General features: G+C 50.2%; 1 protein-coding gene across 2 annotated transcripts in view; it reads left to right on the top strand.

Annotated features, from left to right (window-relative positions):
• Positions 1-22,170, top strand: part of Ntn1 (netrin 1) — a 201,211-nt gene that overhangs the window by 132,076 nt on the left and 46,965 nt on the right. For both annotated transcript variants that reach the window (XM_028869391.2, XM_028869390.2), the window contains exons 4-5: positions 18,319-18,468; positions 21,827-21,880. In XM_028869391.2, the coding sequence (XP_028725224.1) occupies positions 18,319-18,468; positions 21,827-21,880 (204 nt within the window). The remainder of the gene's footprint in view (positions 1-18,318; positions 18,469-21,826; positions 21,881-22,170) is intronic.

Raw genomic sequence — 22,170 nt, 5'->3', positions numbered from 1 at the left:
AGGTATCCAACTCCTTTGCCCATATCCAAAGTGTCTGCTGCCTCTTTTGTAGAAGACATGGAAGCTAGGATCTTGTAAACAATTGGCTGACACAGATTTATTCGTCATTTGGCCAAGAAGTTTAACCAGGGGCGGCCACTTCAGTGGGCAGTCCTGTGCCTGAGAACAGGAAGGTCCATGTTCTCCATGAGGAAGGATGCTGGCTACTTCCTGCCCTGCTGGTGTTTGCTATTGGGGCAGAGATGCTCTTCTTCTCTTGCCAGCTGGGGCTGAGGGAGGGGCAGGTACAGACAGAGAGGGGATGTTCCTGTTCTGTGACTTCAAATGCTAGCGCCAGCGTAAGTGGCTGTCTTCAGTTGCAGTCCTGTGCCCAGTCTTGATGGGCACCCAAGAATAACTTGGGAGAGGGGGAAAGCTAAGAGTAGATCCTGGTCAGGAAAGGGTGTGTGGAAGAGAGGCAGTGTTTTGGGAGCCCCACACCCTGGTGAGGAAAGAACGTTTCCCTGGTCCTGCACCGATGATCGAGGGAAAGTATAGTCTGAAAAAAGGGCCCTGCTTTATGATTGGTGAGAAAAAGGCTGCTCTCCAATCAAGGGACAGAAATGTGACAGAACTAGCCATCTGATTGGTGGAGAAGGAATCCCTTGACTTTGAGATCTCTATCTCCCTCCTGTCTTCCAGAGTGTCACCTCCTTAGGGGTTGGGGACACTTTGAATACCCTTTACAGAGACTTCTTGCCAGCCTTCAGCCGGGTGATCGTGGCAGGAAGCAGCTTTAGGAGCAGCTCAGATGCTGGGTGGGGAGATGTGTGCCTCTGAGTCTTTTGGTCAAAACGCCCCCCCCCCCTTTCTGCCACCATGTGGGACCCTTCTGCCTGTCCTCCAGGGCCACGTGGTTTAAGCAATGGTTCCTTGCACACAAGCTTGTTGGCCCCCCAGATTTGTGCTCTTTTGACAGCTTGCCCTCCGGGGAGTCCAGATCTTATAGGTAACATTCTGTCCCTCACCCTAGCCTCTGAGAGTGCCCCTGGGGAGCCCCATCCTAGGCCCTCACAGGAAGGCTCCACTTCTCTGCCTTACCCTAATTTCACAGAGGAATTGGGACAACCCACTCTCAACTCCCAAGTTGGCTGGCGAATGGCCGTGGGGCCCTCTTTACCCCCTGACTTCTCAGGGCCTGGGAGGGGCCCGGGCAGGGGGCCGAGGCCACCCATACACTGCTGGTGATTGGCTGGCTCAAGACCTTGTTCAGTGTCGAGCAGGGGTGGACCCAGACAAGAACAGCTTGGAGCAAGGGCATTTGATTCCAAACATTACTGTGCAGTCTCCCCATTTGGGAAGTTTCATAGCAACAAATTTGTCGGGGTCTTTCTCCCCTCCCCTGGCTTAGGAGCGAACCGGGCCTGGCAGGGTTGGTGCATACAAAGGGCTGTAATAAACATGCCCAGGGGACAGGCCGCTGCACTCTCGGCTATTCAGCGCGATTTCACAGCGCTGGGCCAGCCTCATTATGGTGTGGGCTGTTGTCCTATACAAAGTCAGATGAGATGAATTTCTCCCCTTTCTCTGCAAAAATGGTTTGTGAATGATACTCGTCCTGGAATCTGTCAAAAGATGGGAGTTTTTGTTTACCGTTTGACTTCTTTATGGACTTCGGAGGCACTTTCCCTTTTATAGCCTGCAAAGAAGACGCTGCTCTTTAACCATCTGAGCTGTGCCTCCATTGATAACAATATTAATTTATCATTTCCCCGAACCATCTGTGATGGATAAAGACATTCCAGGAGGCTCCCGTGAACCGAATTGTGATGAGAATTAAGAAATTAACCACCACATCTAGCTCCCCCGCACCCCATCACAAAGGGGCCCTCCTCCGTTCCATCTCACTGAGCAGCAGCCTGTTCTTCCCGCTCATTGCCCTGCCCCCTTCGCTTCTGTACTGAATGTGGCTGAAAGAAGGAAGATGCAATCATTAGCGGAGGCAGAGGCGCGAGGGCAGAGGCATGAGACAGCGCGCCCCAGCACCACCACACCACGGCACCACGGTGCATTCTTGATGCTCCCAGCACCCTGTTTCTCCCTGCAGCACTGTCAAGGGTTGTGGGGAAGGGGAAGGAGTGAGCGCCCCAGTCCAGCCCCCTCTGGCCTCTTGGGGCCACTGTGTAGAGCTGTCCCTTTCCTGCCTCACCTCCCCCCCCCCCCCCCCCCCCCGCCACTATCCGCAGCTGTTTTTCTTTTGAAATGTTTTACTTTCCCTTCCCGGCGTCCTAAGCATAGTTTCCCAACTTGTCACTCTTGGTGGTGTGTGTGAGAATTACCTGGGAGGCTGCAAAATGCTGCTCGGGTCCCACCACCCCAGAGATTCTGGTTCAATTCATGGGTCCAGACGAGAGGTAGATACCTGGCCTTGGACAAGCTCCCCGAAGCTGAGAACTGCCTGTGGAGGTTGGTGTATAAGAAACAAAGATGGCAGCAGGTTGCTCTGGGTGTGGGTTCAGGAAAGTCTCCAGGGGGTGGCCTAGGCCCTACAGTTAATTCCTTTGAGGTGAGAGATTACTAATTGATGCACTGAAATTTCTTTTTTTTTTTTGGTTTTTCAAGACAGGGTTTCTCTGTGTAGCTTTGCGCCTTTCCTGGAACTCACTTGGTAGCCCAGGCTGGCCTCGAACTCACAGAGATCTGCCTGCCTCTGCCTCCCGAGTGCTGGGATTAAAGGCGTGCGCCACCACCGCCAGGCAACACTGAAATATTTTAAAGAGTCTTTTGATAAAAACTTGGAGGGGTGCTGAAAATGCTTTTCATTTTAAGTCGGCAGGCTGGGTGAGGCAGGCACATCATGTGTGTGTACGTGTGTTCAGATTTGTGTTCAGCTCATCGGAGAGTTGAGTCTCAGCAGACTTAAGTGCCTCCCATACCCCTCTTCCTGACTCTCTGGCAGTTTCCATTCACCCCATAAAAGCCTCACGTGTATACCCTTCCACTTTTGGGGTCCCTTGTGACAGTTCCATTTTCTGTCATAATTTAGGGGGTTCAGAGAGAAGAATTTTCACCTGAGGCAAGAAGGTAGCCAGTGGTTGTTGATTGCAGCTCCAGCTTTAAGCACAAAGACCTCCCCCCAGCCCCCATCCATGGAGTGGTCTCCTGTTTGCAGGGAGAGGAAGTAGCCCAGATCCTGCAGCCGGGAGAGAAGACTCCAAGAGCTTACCTCAGCATGGCCCCCTTGCCACAGCTTTGCTGTGTTCTCTGTGGCAGGGGGTGGTGAGGGGGGGATGAGGCTGAAAGCTCCAGCTACAGGTATGGCTCATGTATACAGTCCACAGAGCACTGGGCTGATCTCATGGCACCTTAGAGCTCAGTCCTTTACATGTGGAATTGTCTTCAGGTGTCTGGTCACAGAATCCCTTTCAGCTTTGACATTCCACATTCCAGCTGCCCTTCTTCAGGAGCCAAAAATCTTCCCTCTCCCTCATTCAACAGGGGCCATTCTTTATAGCAGTGTGTTTGTGATTAGGAAGAGCCAAGAAATAAGGTAGGGTGATTTTGTTTGATCTTTGAGTTCTCCCAAGTTCATGGTGCTCCTGGGCATGGCCATCAGGGTGTAGAGGGTAGCTGACTTGGGAAAGTCTCCCCTTGAGACTTCTGCTGCAGAACATCAGGAAGACCTGGCATGTAAGCCCTGGGTCAGGGCTCAGGTTCCACTCCTGGATGAGGCATGCTTCACAGACTCAGCTTTCCTGTCTGGAGATGGGCAGAAAGATTCCTCCTCCCTCTTAGAGTTGCAATGTGAATTAAACGAGGTGCTCTACGCTGGCACCTGGCGTGCATTCTGTACACGCTAACCATTGTGATCATGTGTATAGCTCATGGAAAACAGAGGCACCAGAACCCTCACAGTGGCTAGCGGGCACGCAGAGCACAGACCGCAGCTTGCTTAGTTCTTTTGCTGTTTGTTTTCTGTGGTTATTTATTTCTTTGGATGACCCAGTGAGGTTTCATTAGAGCTACTTATAGGGTCCGGGATGAGGGATATTTGCAGGAGCCTGGGGGTCCTTACCAGTGGCTGCACTGCTGAAGAAAATCTCTCTCCCTTCCCCCAATGACCATTAATTATTTATAGCTACTCAAGGAGGGGTGGAGCCTTGTGAGCCCCTCCCCCTAGCTACTGCCTATGTCTTAGGAAGGGGATGTTCAAGGGACCCTTCTTCTCCCAATGATAGGATGTTGGCAGGCCCAACCTTGGGTTTTGAGCCATTAATCCTGCTATGGGATCAAAAGTACAATGGCAGGGCCGCATTCCAAAGACAGTATTCTGTCTCACCGCGGTCCTTACTCCAGCTCTTAGATTCTTTCTGCTCCATCTTTGATGGTGATCCTTGAGATATGGAAAGGGTGGTAGAGAAATCCCATTCATGTCTGAGCATTTAAGAGGTCTTATTCTCAACACTTAGACCAGATATGAGTTTCTGCAGTTCTCACTACCAACTGCAAAAAAGATCTTCTCTGATCAGAGCTGACTAACTTAATGGATATAAATATAATTATTTAGGAGGTCATCTGACAGGCATGCCCTGTCTATTGAGGCTTGCTTGACTCTTAGTGTGGAATGTAGCACTTGGTAACCGGCCTCCCTCAAAGGGCTCAGCGCCTGTTGGATCCTGTGGCCGATTCCCACAGGACTGGACAGGGAGCTGGGGATTTGCCCCGGTACTGCCGTGTACACTGTCCATAAAGGATTTGCACGCTTTGGAAGCAAAAATGATGAATGAGCCAAGTGGCAGAGATGTGGCCAGCAGCTGCTTGTGCAGGGTCAGCACAGAGGTGAGGACAGCTGTATACAGCTAAACACGCTTCTGAAAGCACCACTCAAACGTCTAAGCTGCGTCTGAGGGCTGCCTGCCTGACCACACCCCGGCACACGGTCCACCAAAGCTCGGGCTGATCCTCACCATCCCGCTGCACCTATACTAAGTCAGGTGCTTGGGCCAAGTTCTCAGGTCCTTCCCATCGGCCGCCCTCCCAGGCCAAGCCCATGCGACTACTTGCAGCAACAGTGGCACTCTGGGGACATGCTAAGGACACGGAGGTTTTTCCTCTTCAACTGTAGAACAGGTGCAGGGAGACTGCAGTTCACTAGATCACAGCGGGGGCCCCCATAATCCAGTTTAGAATTATGGGCTCCCCCACCCCACCCCCTGCACTTCCTGCTGTCTGCACCTTGATCTGAAGTGTCAGAGGAAAAAGGCAAGGCCACGCAACCTAAAACATTTATTCTTCCGTGCCTCGTTAGCAACTGTCGGGGGTGGGGGGAGAAGAAGGCCTGGCTTGGAGGAGGTTGACACAGACAGCTGAAGTGGAGAATGGGGATTATCTGCGGGTATCCACAATCAGCTCCCCACGCCCCATTGAGCTTGCTGTGTGACCCAGGATGTGAGGGGATTGGCATTCCCATTCCCTGCCTCACTCAGCCTTTCCTCCAGATGCAACGGAATGGATGAAATGTTCTTTCCCCAGAGGAGAAGGCAGCAGATCGGGCCCTGAGTTACGTTACCGTCTGGTGGTGAGGTCATCTGCTCATTGAGTCTGCAAGGGTTTTGAGGGCCCGACTGTTCTGTGGAGAACTAACTCCCTGCTGGTGGGAGGTTGACCACAATGAAAAAGGAAAAGAAGCTAGTGATGGAATGAGGTGAGTTATATGGAAGAAATGAACCGCTAGAAGAGAGAGAGTCACTGAGGGGAAGCTCTGTGTAAGTCCCTGAAGACGAGACATTTGAGAGGAGACCTGGGATGTGAGGAGAAAGCCAAGTCCAGACAGCCCCAAAGTCAGGAAGCAGCAGAGGGCTTTTGGGAGCCCTTGGTCCTAAGGGCAGGGAGGGAGTGCAGTCCAGGGCCGTCTTGCTGGCATCTGGAGAGGAGGCAGGTCCTATCCCCAAAGCCTGGGAGGGCCAGTACAAGACCAAGGACAAGAGTGACGAGGGGTGTGCCTGCATTTCCAGAAGCTCCTTCTGAAAGCAGAGCCACAGTGGAGAGATGGCAATCACGACATATTCCGTATTCCACCAAGGGTGTGAAGCTGGGGTGGAAAGAACGCTCCAAAAGCTCAGTAACAAGAAGGCAAATGATCTCATTAAAAATGGGCAAAATATTTGAACAGACACTTCCTCGAGGATGTACAGATGGCACATAAATACATGAAACATTAGCTGACGTTGGGGAAATGCAAATTAAAATCACAATGAGATCCCTCTCATTGAAAATAAAAAATATTAGCCACTTAACAATTCCGAATGCTTGGCAAGGACAGGGACCTACTGGAGCCGTCACACACACACACACTGTTGGTGGGAATCCCACATGGCTGCTCTGGAAAATAGCCCAGCATGTCCTTGAAAAGTGAGACCCCAATCTGTTATAACACTAGGATCCTGCTCACAGGTATTTCTCCAAGAAAAATGAAAATGTAGGTCCAAAAAAATTTTTTATAGCAGTATTATTTGGTATTACCTCAAACTAGAGACAACCGAAGGGTGTGTCAGAGTCTGCATGGACAAAGTGGACACAAGCCCACTGAAGAAGACTGCTCAGTGTTAGTGAAAAACGAGCTGATCCTTACGCCACCACAGACAAACCTCAAATGCGTGGTTAAGTGGGAAAAGCTGGGCTCCACAGATGATCTACCTGGCAATCCCGTTTGCACGTGCAGACATTGTAAAGACTGTATAATCCCGAGATAAGACATTTGCAAAAGGTGAAGCTAGAAGCTAACTGCCAAGGAAGGGATTCCTGAGAGAGCTAGACACTTCTGAACCCTGACGGAGGCGGTGACGAGAAGAACCCGCATTCGTGATAAAAATCTGTAGACGTGAGCGGCCAAAAGCAGTGACTTTCACTCTGTGCAAATTACAGTAACAATGGACAAGATTCCTTCCCTAGAGCTTGGGTGTCACCAGAGGTAGTGTCCCTCAGAGGTTCACAGGGAAGCTTGACCCCAGTGTAGCAAAGTCAGGAGGTGTGGAACTTTTTTGTTTTTGTTTTTGTTTTTCAAGACAAGGTTTCTTTGTGTAGCCCTGGCCTGGATCTCACTGTAGACCAGGCTGGACTTGAATTCAGAGATCTGTCTGCTTCCAGAGCTGGGACTAAAGGCCAATGCCACTAGCCAACATGGCCTGGCCTGGAGGTGTGGCGCTTTTAATGGGTGGGACCCTAGCACCGGAGAGTTGGCCCAGTGGTTAAGAGCACTTGCTGCTCTTCCAGAGAACTAGTTTCCAGCCCCTCCAGCAGGTAGTTCACAACTCCAGTTTCAGGGGATCTGACACCTGTTGGCATCTGCAGGCATCTGTGTTCATCAAATGCACTGTCAACTCGTGCAGGCACATACACATACACATAAAATAAATAAAAATAATTCTTTAAGAGAAAAGGCGGGGTCTAGTAAAGGATGATAATGTCAGCAGGGCCGTCATCCTGTCAGAGGATTAATGTCGGCCTCATGTGACTCTGCTTCCCGTGACCATGGAGGGTGGGTCTGGCCCTTAGAGCTGAGGGTACACAGCTCAGCCCTGGGTTCAGTTCAGCACCAACAAACGGAAACATGGGGTAAGCCTGGCCCTCTTGGGTTTCTCTGGCTCCTTGTCTGACGTGTGTTCGTCCACGAAGCTGTTCCCCTTTCTTCCTCCGCCATGCTGTGGGCTGACCAAGTGTTCCCTTACCGGAAGCCAGACGGATGGGGCCATGCAATTGTAGACTTTCGCTCTTTAAAACAGTGAGTTAAATATACTCTTTCTTTTCTTTTCTCTTCTTTCTTTCTATGCTTTTGGAAACAAAGTTGGCCTCGAACTCCTGACTTTCCTGTCACAGCTTCCTAAAAGCTGGGATTTAATGTGTGCGCTTTCATACCCTGTAAACTGCTTTCAAGCAATCAGCTTCAGGGTGTTTTTGTAACAGTAGCGGAAAATGATGGACTGAGACCTTAGGACACTGTTCCAGGGTCTTTTTGGTCCCGTCTTCACAGCTCTGGAATCCCGAAGAGCTACCCCTCCCCTGGTTCAGCATCTAATCCCCATCCTGCCCCTTGTTCTGCTTCTCTCCCGTCTTGCTTCCACAGGAGGCTCCGTCCGTTCCAGATGCCCAGGCAACCTTGGCTACCTCTTGCACGTGTCTTCTCTTGGTTGCTCCACAACCTTCTCTGGGGAATCTGAGAAAGGATGAGTGTTCCCTTTGTGGCTGACATCTGTCTCTTCCCTTCTGCAGCCTCTAAGCAGCAAGGGGGCAGGGTGGCGGCCATCAGGCTGGACACATAAACAAGAGGTACGGGGACGCAGGAAGCCTTTGGCCTCTGTTTTATCTGAAGACACTGGCCCTGTCTGTTTCCATGGGCCTTTCTCTTTCCTGACCTTGAAGCAGCCAGGGGTCACTTGGCCCACATTTCCACAGAGTCCGCCCTCTCTTTGTGTTAGTTATGGAGCACATCCAGGTGTACAGCCCAGTCTTGCTCCAAGTGCAGAAGAGTGTACCCCTGTCCCGGTCAAGTTTCTATGGCCGTGACAGACACTGTGAACAAAAGCAACTCGCAGAAGAGTTTATTTCATTGTACAGTTCGCAGTCCTCGTGAAGGAGAAGAGTCAGGGTAGAAATTCAAGTAGGGCAGGAACCTGGCGGCGGGGGCTATAGCAGAGACCATGTCTGCTGCCTTGCTCTCCGTGCCTTGCTCAGCTTGCTTTTTTAATACAACCCAGGACCTGTGGCACCACTCAACAACCAGTACCACCTGCCCAGTGGTGGCACCACTCACAAGAACTGGACCCCCGACACACACACACACACATCAATAATGAAAACGTCCCAAGGTTTGCCTAGAGGCTGACTGATGGAGGCACTGTCTCAATAAAGGTTCTCTCTCCCCAGATGACCCTAGTTTGTACTTAGGCTGACCAAAAAAGTAACTGACCAGCATGGCCCCCTCACCTGGGAGGGTTAGGGGCAGGCAGCCCTTGTGAATGCGCCTTGCAGACCTTGGGAGCCACGTGGTCTCCTGATTGGTTCTGCTATCACCCATTCCTGGGGGAGCCTTGAAAGATTCTCATGTTCTCTGATGGGGCAGAGTCCTGATATTTCAAGTAAGATGGCTTCCCTGCCTAGCATATTCCTTTATGTTCTGGGATGCTTCAGAGATAGAAGAAACGTGCCCTGCCCCCACCCTCAGCCCCCAAAACTGGTGAGAGGTGCTACTAGCACTTGGTTTTCCAGCAGTTTCTATTTCCAGGACAAGAGTAGAGGATACCACCACCAACCACCACCAACAACCACCACTACTACACACGTGTGCGAGAGTGTGTGTGTGTGTGTGTGTGTGTGTGTGTGTGTGTGTGTGAAGGGTGGGGTCCCTTCTGGGATGGGCCCCAGGAAAATCTCCTGCTTGAAGGCTGTATTCCAGACCCCAGCTGGCCTCTGATGGGCCTTGGCCCCCAACTGCACACGCAGGCCTTTGCTGGACACCGTTTTAGAAATGGCTAACATCCCGAGGCTGGTGGGAAATCAGAGCTGGGAGGTATTCAAGGGATCAGAGAAGCCCTACCAGGTGCCCAGCCAGTTTGCTAGAGTCGCAGATCTCCCAGGGATCTGACCTACCAAAGAGAAGCAAATGTGGCTGGTGACTTTCCCGGGAGAGCTAGGCCACAAGAAACTCCACGGGCTGATGAAAGGCAGGGCCATCTCCTCTAAAGTCTGCGGCCTGGCCTGAGCGAACCCCTGGGAAAGAGGTGGTTTGTGTGGGGTATAACACAGGTATGGTAGCTTGGGGTGCCAGAAAAAAAGTACTATGCACCTGCCGACTTAGACAACAGATAGTTAATCTCTCCCAATTCTGGAGGCTGGAAATCCAAGGTCAAGGTACCAGCTGGGCAGAATCCTTTTGAGGGCCAGGAGGGAGGGATCTGTTACAGGCCTTTCTGCTGGATTTACATACAGATGGTCACCTTCATCCTGTGTGTTCCCATGGCCTTTCCTCTGTAGCCACCTTGTACCTCATCCCCGGTCTCAGGCGAGGACAGCAGTCATTGATTAATTAGAACCTGCTCCAATGACCTATTTTTACCTAAGTACTTCTAAAGAATTCATATTCGTCTCATGCGTAGGCTCCTGGGATTAGGACTTCGGGGTATGCGTCCTGGAGGCTTGGCATGTGAGTCAATCTTTCAACATGAGGCCAAAGTAATAAGTTTCCAGGGCTCCTGGAGGCCTAGGGGGCAGCCAGATGGCATCTGGGTTGAGGGCTGAGGCTCTCTGCTTGTTCTGTCTCCCAGCTTCAAAGGCACCAATGCTGCGCCGCGCCCTTCCTACAAGCCTGTGTTCTAGATTGCGGCCTCTTGCGGGTCCCACTTGATCTCAGTCCCTGGAGCCAGGGTGCTCAGGAAAAGTAGCCAGATTTCCCATAGGAGCCCCCGGAAGACTTCCAGCTGGTCCTGTGAGCTGCCGGAAGGGCCTGACTCGGCTTACACTCACCCAGTGGAAGGTAAGGGTCATGCTTGGGTGTAGGAAGCCAGTGGTTAGCACCAGCTGCCGCCACGCCCACTATACCAGAGTTCCTCCAAGTTCCCTCCATTGATAAGGTCCAGGCACAGTACTAGTGAGTGCTTGAGCAGGGTAGCCTGCAACACAAGTCCCTCCCCGTGCCCTGGCCCAGGACACTGTGGTGAACAGCAGCTGTGGGGTTAACGTCTACACTCCAGGTATGGGAACAAAACCTCTAGTGGAGTGTCCTTACAGAGAAGCCACCTGCAATCCAGGGAGAAGGGGGTACTAATTCAGTGGCAGGGACAGGACAGGCCTGGGTCCCCCCGTCACCTGTCTGAAACCACTTGGGTTCTTTTGAGCAGTCTGTCCCTCTGTCCCTGTCTGGTGACCCAGCACAAACACAGCCTGGGTTCTCTGCAGCCAGCCACATTCGTGGGAAACCTGGCCGTGCCATGTTCTCAGGGACCCACACTTCCTTCTGGCCTCACATTCTCTCTTCATGGAAAAAAAAAAAACCTCTGGTCGCTTATTTCCCATGAGCAGGTGCTGCCTGCCCCATGCAGACTGGCGACCTGGATGGAAGGGATTGACTTCCCTCTAAAAACCATGGCTGGCTTCCAGGGAAATGGAAGTCACCGGGAGGGCTTCCTGTGACAGAGGGTGTTCCAGCCGGGGCCCTGTTCTCTGAAGAATTAGGGAAGCTCTCTGGTCATCTCCTCATTGGAGCCCCAAAAAAGGCCCTCCCCCTTGCCTCATTCCTCACTTAACCATCCTGCAGTGAGCTAGTCACTGTGTGGGGGTATATGTCAGTCTCTATCTGTCTGTATGTCTGTCTGTCTGTATGTATGTATGCATGCATGCATGCTCTCAGGCATGTGTCCATGTGTCTCTCTGTTGTTTACAGGCTAAGGGGCTACAGCAGAAGTCTCTGACTTTCTCTTCCTAAGGCCGGACCCTGAGGCTTCCCTGGCTCCCACTCCCTTTGACAAAGTCTGTGGGAATTCTGTCTTTCCCACTTGTATTATCCAGGGCTCTCTAGAGGAGCAGAACTTATAGAATGAATATATATTTTTATACATACGGGGTTTACTAGAATGGCTAACAGGCTGTGGCCGGTTAGCCATACAATAGCTGTGTGGTCTACCAAGGGAAGGTCCAAGAACCCACTAGTTGTTCAGAGGCTGGATGTCTCCCCTGGTCTTCAGGGTACTCCAGAACCCCCAAGAAATAGGCTCTAGTGCCGGTGAAGGAATGGACTTGCCAATGAGTGTGAGGTCAAGCAGGCAAAGAGGGAGCTGTCTTTCTTCTTCTGTGTCCTTTACATAAGCCGCCAGCAGAAGGTGTGGCCCAGATTAAAGGTAGATCCCCCCATCTCAAATCAAACTGGATTAGACCTGGGTCTTCCCACCTTAAATGATTTAATTAAGGAAAAAAAAAATCCCTGGAAGGTGTGCCCAGCCTCTTGGACCTCAGTTAATCCCAGCTGTAGTCAAGTGGACGGTTAAGAATAGCGTTCACACCTCCATAGAGGACCTTACCACAAGGGCACAGCCATTCATTGGCTTTTCTTATCACCCTTAAAACCCACCCTACTTTACTCAGAGGGTATTTTGGGCCATCCTACTCCCGGGTCTGTGGGGAAAGGCCTTACTCTGGGGGAACTGGGAACGAGTACGGGGGGGGGGGGGGGGGGGGGGCCGGGGCCTCCGTCCAGGTTGCATTTGGCTGCAAGTAACAGCATGCCTCACAGTGGTTGAAACAGGTCAGAGCTTATCTCCCCCCGGAAGAAACAGAAGGACGGAGGGTGTCCTGAGAGCGTGAGGGGTCTGGTATTCTCTCTCCTCCGGGCTGCAGATCCTTTCCCTGTCTCATTTCTGTGGTGACTCCTCACCAGCCTGTTCCCTTGTCCTCCGACAGTCACACTGTTGTCGTGGGGACTGAGTCCATGTCATGTTGCCGATGCGTCTCTGGGAGTCTTGATGGGTAAACCTCTGCTGGCAGATGCTCTGTTGGTGCCATGATGCAGCCTGGTGACGGTCACAGTGGCCTGGATGTGACCCTGTAGTGACTTCCATGCATAGATAATGAGGTGTGGAAGCATACTACAGACCCCCTTTAGACCAGATGCATGGGTTGGCTTCCTATGGAATCTTGGGCAAAAGATTTGGAAACGCAGCGGCAAGCATTAGCTTCCATCTCATCCAAGGATGAACTGTTAGGATGAGCTGACCATCCAGAATACATGCCAAGAACAGTCCTCTGCTGAAGCAGACTTCTTCTGGTCCCCACCCTTCCCAGCAGTGGACCCACCAAGGTGGCTGAGGTCACCAGCTTTGAAGGGCTTAATGCATAGTCTTTAGTGCTCCTCCACCCGGAGCTTGTGCTGGGCCAGCTCCTGCCAAGATGAAGACACTCCGGACCAGTGCTGGTGCCTAGGTGTGACGTAGCTTGGAATCTTCAGTGATCAAGTAACCCTTTGCGACCTTCTAAGGATCCAGAAGTTACTGGCACATGGTTGTATGGCATTGGCATCTAAGGAGGATGGTCTTGGTATAAATTTAAGGATTACCAGTGGGCTTGCAGAGCAGGCCAAGAGAGGTCAGCCAGCATGAGAACCTGGTGTCCCCACATGCCTATGCCCAGGCCCACGTCTGTGGCTCATGACTGTGAGATCCTGTGCTGTGGCCCTCTGCTTTCACATGTGTGCTCGTATCACTCACCTTTCCTACTGCAGGGAAAGGGCAAAGCCATCCCTTCCTCACTCTCATCCTTCCCACAGGCCATCAAGACTGGATCTTTCCCATTGCTAACTTTAAAAAAGGGCACAGGAGCTAGGCGGTGGCGGCGCACGCCTTTAATCCCAGCACTCGGGAGGCAGAGCCAGGCGGATCTCTGTGAGTTCAAGGCCAGTCTGGTCTACAAAGCAAGTTCCAGGAAAGGCACAAAGCTACACAGAGAAACCCTGTCTCAAAAAAACAAAAAGAAAGAAAAAAAAAAGAAAGAAAGAAAAAGGGCACAGGCTTGAATTTGGGGTACACCAATGAAGACAACATCTCAGCAGAGACATGTTCCCATCTCCAATACTGTATTAGTTATTTTTCTCTTGGTAGTAACAAAGGCTGCTCAAGGGAAGACCGGTTAAGTTTGGCTCACAGTCTCAGAGGGTTTCCATCCAGGATGGCGGGAGGTGACTGCTCTGTGCATGGTGGTGCTCTTGGGCTGGAGGCAGCTTTTTTTATGCGGAATGAGCCAGGAAGCAGAGAAAACTGGAACCAGGGGCAGATAGAGCCATCAAAGGCCCACCCCTAGTGACCTGCTTTCACCATCCACAGCCTTCAGAATTGCACCACGAGCCACATAACAAATGCTCAAAATGTGTGAGAGCTGTGAGGGATGTTTCAGAATCTAATCTAAGAAAGGAGCAAGATGGGAATGGTCCCAGTGCTTCTCAGAGATACTGTGTCATAGGAGCCAGCAACCACCACCCCGCCAGACCCTTCTATCCTCCATGCTGTCAGGACCAGCCCCTTCCTCCTCCTAAGGCTTCCAGAAGTTTTTACATGTCCTCACGCCACTGGCACAAACATATGCTCACATTCTTCTCTTTTCTGAGTGCTATGGACAGGCTGGCTCTAATGTGCACATCCTCCTCCCCCATCTCCCTCCCAGATGCTGGTCCCTGTACTCTCCCAGGCTGGAGGGCTAGGGAGAGGCTGCCTTTTCAGGGCCCATTGAGGAGGGAATTTTCACTGTAGCTTTTTGGGAATCTCAGTTCTCATTTATTTTCCTAGATATTTTTGTCCCCTTTGGGGACAGAAAGACAGCAGCATATGGCATGAATTGAAATGGCTGCAGAATGCATTACTGGCACACACTGCCCTCCTGGGCTTCCTGCTGCAGGAACAGGCATCACCCACCTTCCTTGACCCCCATTCCTTCACCAGTAAGGCTACTGCTCAGGAACAGGTGGGCAGAACTTAGTAAGAGGCCTTGGTGGCCCCTGCCTGGGTAGGTAAATGTTGCTTAGAGCCCCATGGTGGAGATCGTCCCCAGAGTTCTGACTGCATCATTGCTAGAACACAGTGAGGGAGCTTCAGGGTGCAGTTGAATGTGGGGCCACCCAGTGCTTACTCTTCAAAATGAGAAGGGGGGTCATAAGATTCACACAGTGGCCTCTGACCTGAAAATCATGGCCTTGCTTCATTCCCAGATTGACTGTTCCATTCCTGGGGGCCCCCAGGAGGTTAGCCTGTGGCCGAAAGTTTTCCTGTGTCCCATCTGGCCCTGAGGTCCCACAGTGGCTTATAAAATAATCACTCAGAGGCTTATATTAATTATATCCCATCTCCTAGCTCTTTCATCTTAAATTAACCCATTTCTATTAATCCATGTTTTGCCACGTGGCTGTGGTGTTACCGGTCTGCTGCCATCTTGTTGCCCCTTGGGCGACTGGCTCCAGTCTCCCTCAACTCTGCCCTTCTTTTCTCTGTATCTCTGCTTGGATTTCCCGCCTGCCTCGAAGCTGCCTTGCCACAGGCCAAAACAGCTTTATTTATTATCCTCACAATATATTATGTGAGGATATGGGAGCAACATATATTCACAGCATACAGAAAGATATTCCATAGCACTTCCCCTTTTCTATCTAATCAAAAAGGAAGGTTTTAATTTTAACAGTAAAATTACATATAATAAAACAGTTATCAAGCAAGAATTATAGACAATCTCTAGTCTATTTGTATTTGGCAAAATTAAAGAAAATACTTTATCATCTGTCTTATTTTTGTGATTCTAAAGTTTCGGATCTAATTTACCTTTTGTCATGACTAAGGAAAGCTATAATTATAACTATCTAGTCTTTAACTCCATCAAAGACCTGAGAAGGAACATAATAATACCTAAGTAAACAGGAAGTGCACTGTAAGCAACTTCCAAAGTTCTAGAAATGATAGAGACAGCTGGCTGCCTGGACAGTCACCCAAAGTTCCTCTGCAACATTGGGGCATTCATCTTCAGCCTATAGGACTAGAGTCTCTCAGTCGCTTCTCCCTGTGTCCTGTAGAATGTCTTGCAGTCTCCTCTGTGGAGCAGGAACCTAAAGGACCATCTTGCCCTGTTTAGGCAAAGTTTAGTGGTCACTTTCCCATGGGTCCTGTATGTCCAGTCTATATAACATCCTATCAAGCAGTGGATGTCAGGACACTTTTGCCCAGTGGCTAACTTTTGCCACAAAGAAAGTAAACTCCATAATGAGTTTCTTCGATGCCTGCCATCCTCTTTGAAGTAATTGGTGCTGCCAGGAGCAGACATGTCTCACTGTGAAGAAAAGTCTAAGTTCTTAAAATATTTTAAATGTCATATTCTGTAGGTATTTGAAATTTATGAAGATTATCTACCTAATTGAAATATATCTATGTATACCTAGAAAACTTAACTAACATGACTATAAGTTTGATTATAATAGATGACTAATTATTAATCTGTATTTCTTAATTATGCATTACAACTTTAAATGAGTTGCATAAACATAATACCTTAAACAAGAGTAGAATATATACAGTATAACAAAATTAACTTTAAATTTGTATCAATAAACTAAAATCCATAGCAATGTAAAACATTTCAAACAAGTTATTGCTCTTTAAAAGTAGATTCAATAATCTGCCCTTTTATCCTAGCATATCTACATCCTACATGTCTATATCATGTCCCCCTTTCTTCTTTTAGAAAGAGATTGACTATGACCAATAACAATTTGTAACCAAACCCTAAACAAAGACAAACATCCATAATCCATTTTTTTTTTGGTGGGGGGAATGTGGGCATAGTCCTCTAGGCTACTTCCTGCTAATTGGGGGCACTGTTAAATTTATGGGGATCCTGAGAAAATTAAGAATTATAGTTAAATCTTGGCTGTAGTGGTCTGTGAGGCTGGATCGTCTCAGCAAATTGCTTTGAAGCTGTTTTGGATGTTGGATCATCTGGGCCATGGCTGTCACTGGAGACCTTTCAGGGGGTCTTGGCTGATCAAACCATATTAGCCTGGAAGCAATCTACAGGTTCTCATCTTCTGTGGAAACAAAAGCAGAACCTCTTTTCCAAAGCAACATATCCTTAGACATAAATTTTAAAGTAAAAATACCTTTAAAATATACATATTGGTTTAACTTGGTAGCCCATACAATTGGATGTCTCTCTGCAGTTAAAAATCCCAAAGGCAATATAATAATCTGCAGTATCCAGATTCTTTGTGTAATTTTCATCTTTACGTGGCTTAACTTTCATATTATTCTTATATTCTCTTTACAGACTTTATTTTTTAAAACTATTTATTTCTTTATATAACTGTCTATAATCCTTTTCCTCTCTCTTCCAAGCCTATGTACACTTTTACAGACATTGTAAACCGTTGAGAGTTTCACTCCATCTGAATCTGTCTTATTGTGAATCTGTAATCATTTTTTGACCATTGATTTAAACTGCAGTGTGGCTTAGGACTGAAGCGGCAGCCCTGGCTGCTGGCTCTGCCAATGCCAGCTTCCCCACATGGTGGATGTATGTTTCCTGGCCATGCTCATCAGCGACTCTGGGAAGAAGTGGGTCTATGCCTCCTATGCCTTCATGTAGCAGCGTGTAGCCCAGAAACCTTTTTTTTTGGGGGGGGGGAGGGGTTCTGTACTATTAAAAGCTAATTCCACCATGTAGTGCACTTCATGGCTTGGAGAAACCTCCGTGTACTGCAGCGGGAATCCACCATGCTGTAGGTCAAGCCCACATGCCTTGAACCCGCCATACTGTAGCTCAAGCCCACGCATCACGGCATCTCTGTATCACGACTTACCTGAGAGACACAACTAGGAAGCTGCTCTTGGCTCCATTTTAGTAAGTTCTCTCAGGTTTTAGGTGGAAACTCTTGCCCCATGTGGGGCGCCAAAATGTAGTCAGAAGTTTTCTTGTGTCCTGCCTAGGCCTGAGGTCCCATAATGGCTTATAAAATAATCACTCAGAAGCTTATATTAATTATATCCCATCTCTTAGCTCTTCCATTTTAAATTAACCCATTTCTAGTAATCTATGTTTTGCCATGTGGCCGTGGTGTTACCAGTCTGCAGGCATCTTGTTGCTCCTTGGGCTTCCGGCTCGAGTCTCCCTAACTCCACCCTTCTTTTCTCTGTATCTCTGCTTGGATTTCCCGCCTGCCTCTAAGCTGCCTTACCATAGGCCAAAACAGCTTTATTTATTATCCAATGGGAACAACACATATTCACAGCATACAGAAGGACATCCCATAGCAGTTAGCCAGTTCACCAGTTACCCATTTAGTTGGCGTTTTAAGGTAAAGTGTTATTGTGACCTAGAAGTCTGGGTTCTTGGCATCTGACTGCTGAGCAAGCTGGGGCAGCATCCTAGGTGCCTCCTTCTTGTGTCTCCCTCTGCCCAGCATCCAGACCCTACTCCATCCCAGGAATCTACAGAGAAATCTGGGAGAGAAGCCAGCACCTCCACCCTCCAATGCCCCCCACCTCCATCCCTTGACGTCATATTTGAGCATCAGCCCTCCTCCTGGGCTTTAAAGGTGCTCCCTGACTCCCTTGTCTCGTTCTTCAAGCAGTCCTTTGAAGTAGGTCCATTTTGATTCTGGTTTCCCGTTTCTTGGTAGGTAGGCAGTCCACCTCAGATCTTCTGGAACATGTGTGGACGTGGTTAGGCCTGCCTGTTCATCTTCTCCACTCTTTTTCTCACGGGACGCCCCTGGGCGGGAAGGGTGCTGACTGCCTCTCTGACCCTTCTGCTTTGCGCTCCTTGCAGCCTGTGATTGCCACCCTGTGGGAGCTGCCGGCAAGACCTGCAATCAGACCACTGGCCAGTGTCCCTGCAAGGACGGCGTGACGGGCATCACCTGCAACCGCTGTGCCAAGGGCTACCAGCAAAGCCGCTCTCCCATCGCCCCCTGCATCAGTATGTGAATCCCCTCCCCTCCTCTGCTTGGGTGGGGGGACCCTGAGGGGCTGGTTGCTGATGTCCTGTGGGTTTAGCCATCACCAGCGGAATTTTTTCACTCTCTGGTGCTCAGGGAGATCCAGGCCTGGGAGCTCCTTCAGAAGCAGCTATGCCCATTAGAGCCAGCCTGTCCATAGCCCTCAGGACTGACAAATGCCGAGTCACCAGTGGCAGGGGACAGCAAGACTCCAGCATGAGCTCCACTCCTACATTGCCCTTTGACCCCAGACCCCCGGGGGATAGGGGCTGCGGCAGCTGCAGATTCAGAAGAGAGCAGGCCAAAAGCCTTGGGCCTCTGAGAGAAGTTTCTGGGGTTCTTCTTGTTCATGGCCCCGGTGAATAGAGCACCCGAGTGGGGATCCCAGAGAGGTGTTACATGGAGAGGGTGGGTCATCCTGGCCTTGGCGCTGAAGGTCTCTGTATTTCGCATCTGGTGGGTCATACTGCTGTGACCATGGGCAGAAAATGAGCTCTGGCTGACGAGGGAAGCCTAACCCGGCGAGGCCCAGCCTCATCCTGCTGATTCCTTGGCTAGGGCTGACCAAGCCAAGGAGGGATGACTGGAGCAGAGAGAAGAGAGTCTCAGCAAACATGCCAGAGTCCAGGGAACCAGGTGTATTCTCTAGAGAGTGGGCTTGGCGAGCTCTGGGGGGGGGGGGGGAGTTAGGCTGCCTGCCATCTGCTTTTGAATGGCACAGAGCCTCGAACCTCTTTAATGATTTAAACAAAAATCAAAGGAAGGATACTATTTCAAGACGTGATTAAAAACCACGCAAAGTCACTGGGCATGGAGGTGTGAGCTTGTAATCCCAGCACTTGGGAGGCAGAGGCAAGAAGATTGCAGGTTTGAGGCTAGCCTGGGCTACATAGTGAGACCCTGTATTTAAAAAGAGAAGAAGGGAATGAAAAACATATGCTGTCTGCAGCTGCTTTTGTGGACTACTAGAGCTGCAGCAGATATAACCCACAGAGCCTGAAATAGTTGCTACTTGGCCCCTCTCAGAAGTCAGTCAATCTCGACTTCTGAGGTTCTGAGTCCCTCAGTGGGTTCCAGTGACTGATTAGTGACGGGGATTCAGAACAGCTTGAGAGTCTTGGGGCCAGTGCCTGGAGTCTCTTTATGCCAGGAGCCACCACCAAGTCCTAAAGTGTTCCTCACAGAAGCTGCAGTCATCATCCCTGCCTCAAGCAGGCGGGAGCCTTAGACAGTCCACACCTTACCTCTCCCACTACATGTGGCCTTTGCTTCCAGAACAAGTCAGCTCTGTTGGTTCCAACAGCGATTATGATGACTGGTCAGTGGGTCAAGAGTCTCTACCAGGTGTCCCTGCAGGTCCACTGAGGGACTGGATCCTGGTGTTCTCCTGGGGTACAGGAGATGGACAAGGTGCTTAGGCTGGCTGTCGCTCAGTGGAAGGGCACATGGCTTGTACGCCCCAGGCCTTGGGTTCACCTCCAGCACTTGAAGGAAGGGATGGGAAGAAATCCTTCCCATGATGACATCCAAACACCACTCTCACAGTGTATAGAAACCTTTCTCTCTGCACGTCCCAAAGCTGTGAGATGAACACTTTTAGAAAGCCAAGTGGCTCTGGGCCTCAGGAAACGTGTTCTGCCACTGCTTAGCCTGTTTTTAAAAGAGGGAGAGGAGCCGTCAGGTTGCTCAGAAGGACAAGAACTAAGATTTCAAAATCCCCCAGAAAAGAGCATCATGAAATGACCTTTCAAAACTAGCGTCTGTGCCTTCCCACATGCTCCTGTACTTTCTGTCTTGCTTTTGAAAAGGGAGGGCTCAAGCTGGGGGGACCGCAGGCCTTATGCATACATCCCCGCTTTAGACACTGAGTTTGGGTGGCCGATGTGCCCCCTGGCCATTGGTGTGAATCCGCCTTTGTAGACCTGCAGTATTAGACTAGGCCGTTTGGACGTTGTTTCCAGAGAGTTTTTGCTAGGACCAACCTAGCTTTGTAGGACTAAGAAAGGACCTGGCTTACGTCCAGCTTCCTAATGAGCTGCTGTGACCGGAGACCAAAGATGTGTGAATGAAGTCACCGAGAGTAAATCTGCCCCTTGCTGTGGCCTGTGTCCACTGTCTTTACCTCCGAAAGGCACAGAGCATGGTTCCTTTGGGAGACACAGACAGATCTCGGGTCAAGTCTCAGGTCAGAGAAAGTCTTACCGCAGAGTCAGCTGGTGGCAACAGACAGAAGCATTGGAGGTCCCTCACCAGCAGGTGTGTGCTGGTTCTCAGCCTTCTAGACCAGCGGTTCTCAACCTTCCTAATGCTGCAACCCTTTAATACAGTTCCCCGTGTGGTGATGAGCCCCCAACCATAAATTTATTTCGTTGCTACTTCATAACTGTAATTTTGCTACTGTTATGAACTATAATATAAATATCTGATAAGCAGGACATCTGATATGCAAACCCTTCAGCCCCCAAAGGGGTTGTGACCCACCAGTTAAGATCCACTGTCCTAGAAGGACTTTTGGTCCATGGTTTGGTCTTGTCTAGAAAAAGGAAGCCCAGACTTTAGACAGCTGGTGGGTGAATCAACGAAGTTGACTAACTGAACTTCTTCACCAGTCGGAGCGCAGGGATGGGTCCAGGAAGTAGAAGGGCTGAGCTGCGGCTCCAGATAGAAGAGAACACTCTAAATAAAGGCCACGCCCAGCCCTGCCTCCTGCAGTCACATCCCAGTCCACCAACTAATAGAAGCCTTAGCCAGTGAGAAGGGAGTCTGGGGGAACTAGAGCCCGGCTGAAGATGCATCTGCCCCTATGAGAAGCTTCCCCAAGGGCAGGTCCCCAGCCCCTCACACACCATCACTGCTTCTAGATCCTTCCTCCCGCCTTTGAGTTAACACTGTAGGTGAACAAGGCCCAGGTAGCCATATCATGATGAACAGGGAGCCTAAGGAATCCGGGGCAGAGCCAAGTTGACGCCACTCAGACAAGGGGCCCAAGATGCACACACGTGTCAGGTCCTGGGTACAGCATCAGCCCTATGGACTGCCAGCCCCTCTCGCTGCCCTGACTCCTGACCCTCCTTAACAGATGGGATTCGTGATTTCCCTTCCCAGTGAAGACGGGAACATGCTGATCGCCCAGGATCCCTGGGATCCTGCTGCCAGCACCCCTTTTCTCCCCAACTTCCCATTCCTTTGAGCTGAGCTCTGGGGCGGGCATGGGGGAAGGAGGCTAGAAGGTGGGGAGGGGTCTGTGCTGAGACCCTTGTCTTTCCAAGGACTAAAATAATTCTTTTTATTTTTTTTACCTCATTTTTCCTCCTCCTCCCTTTCCTGAACCTTGTGAAGAGATTCCTGTAGCACCACCCACCACCGCAGCCAGCAGTGTGGAGGAACCTGAAGGTGAGACATCCCTTTAGCTTTTCGGTGGTTATATTGGCCATGTGGTGGGACATGGGTGGGGACATGGGTGGGGACTAGGGGCCCAGATCCTTCTGTGTCCCCCAACCCACGCGGTCAGCTGGGTTCTGTTTTATGTGAGCGGTCCCCTCAGCTGCTCTGAAGAAGGAACTGCCGGACACTTTGTTATAACTCTCCTCCTGAGAATAAAGTTAGAGGATGTTTTACCGGAGCCAACTCTGCAGGTGGAACTCTTCCTCCTTGCCCTCGGAGGTTAAGAAGTTTCCAGAACC

This window comes from Peromyscus leucopus, chromosome 8b, assembly GCF_004664715.2.
Source record: "Peromyscus leucopus breed LL Stock chromosome 8b, UCI_PerLeu_2.1, whole genome shotgun sequence".
Classification (NCBI taxonomy): Eukaryota; Metazoa; Chordata; class Mammalia; order Rodentia; family Cricetidae; genus Peromyscus; species Peromyscus leucopus.
This window is presented reverse-complemented; position numbering and strand designations above follow the sequence as displayed.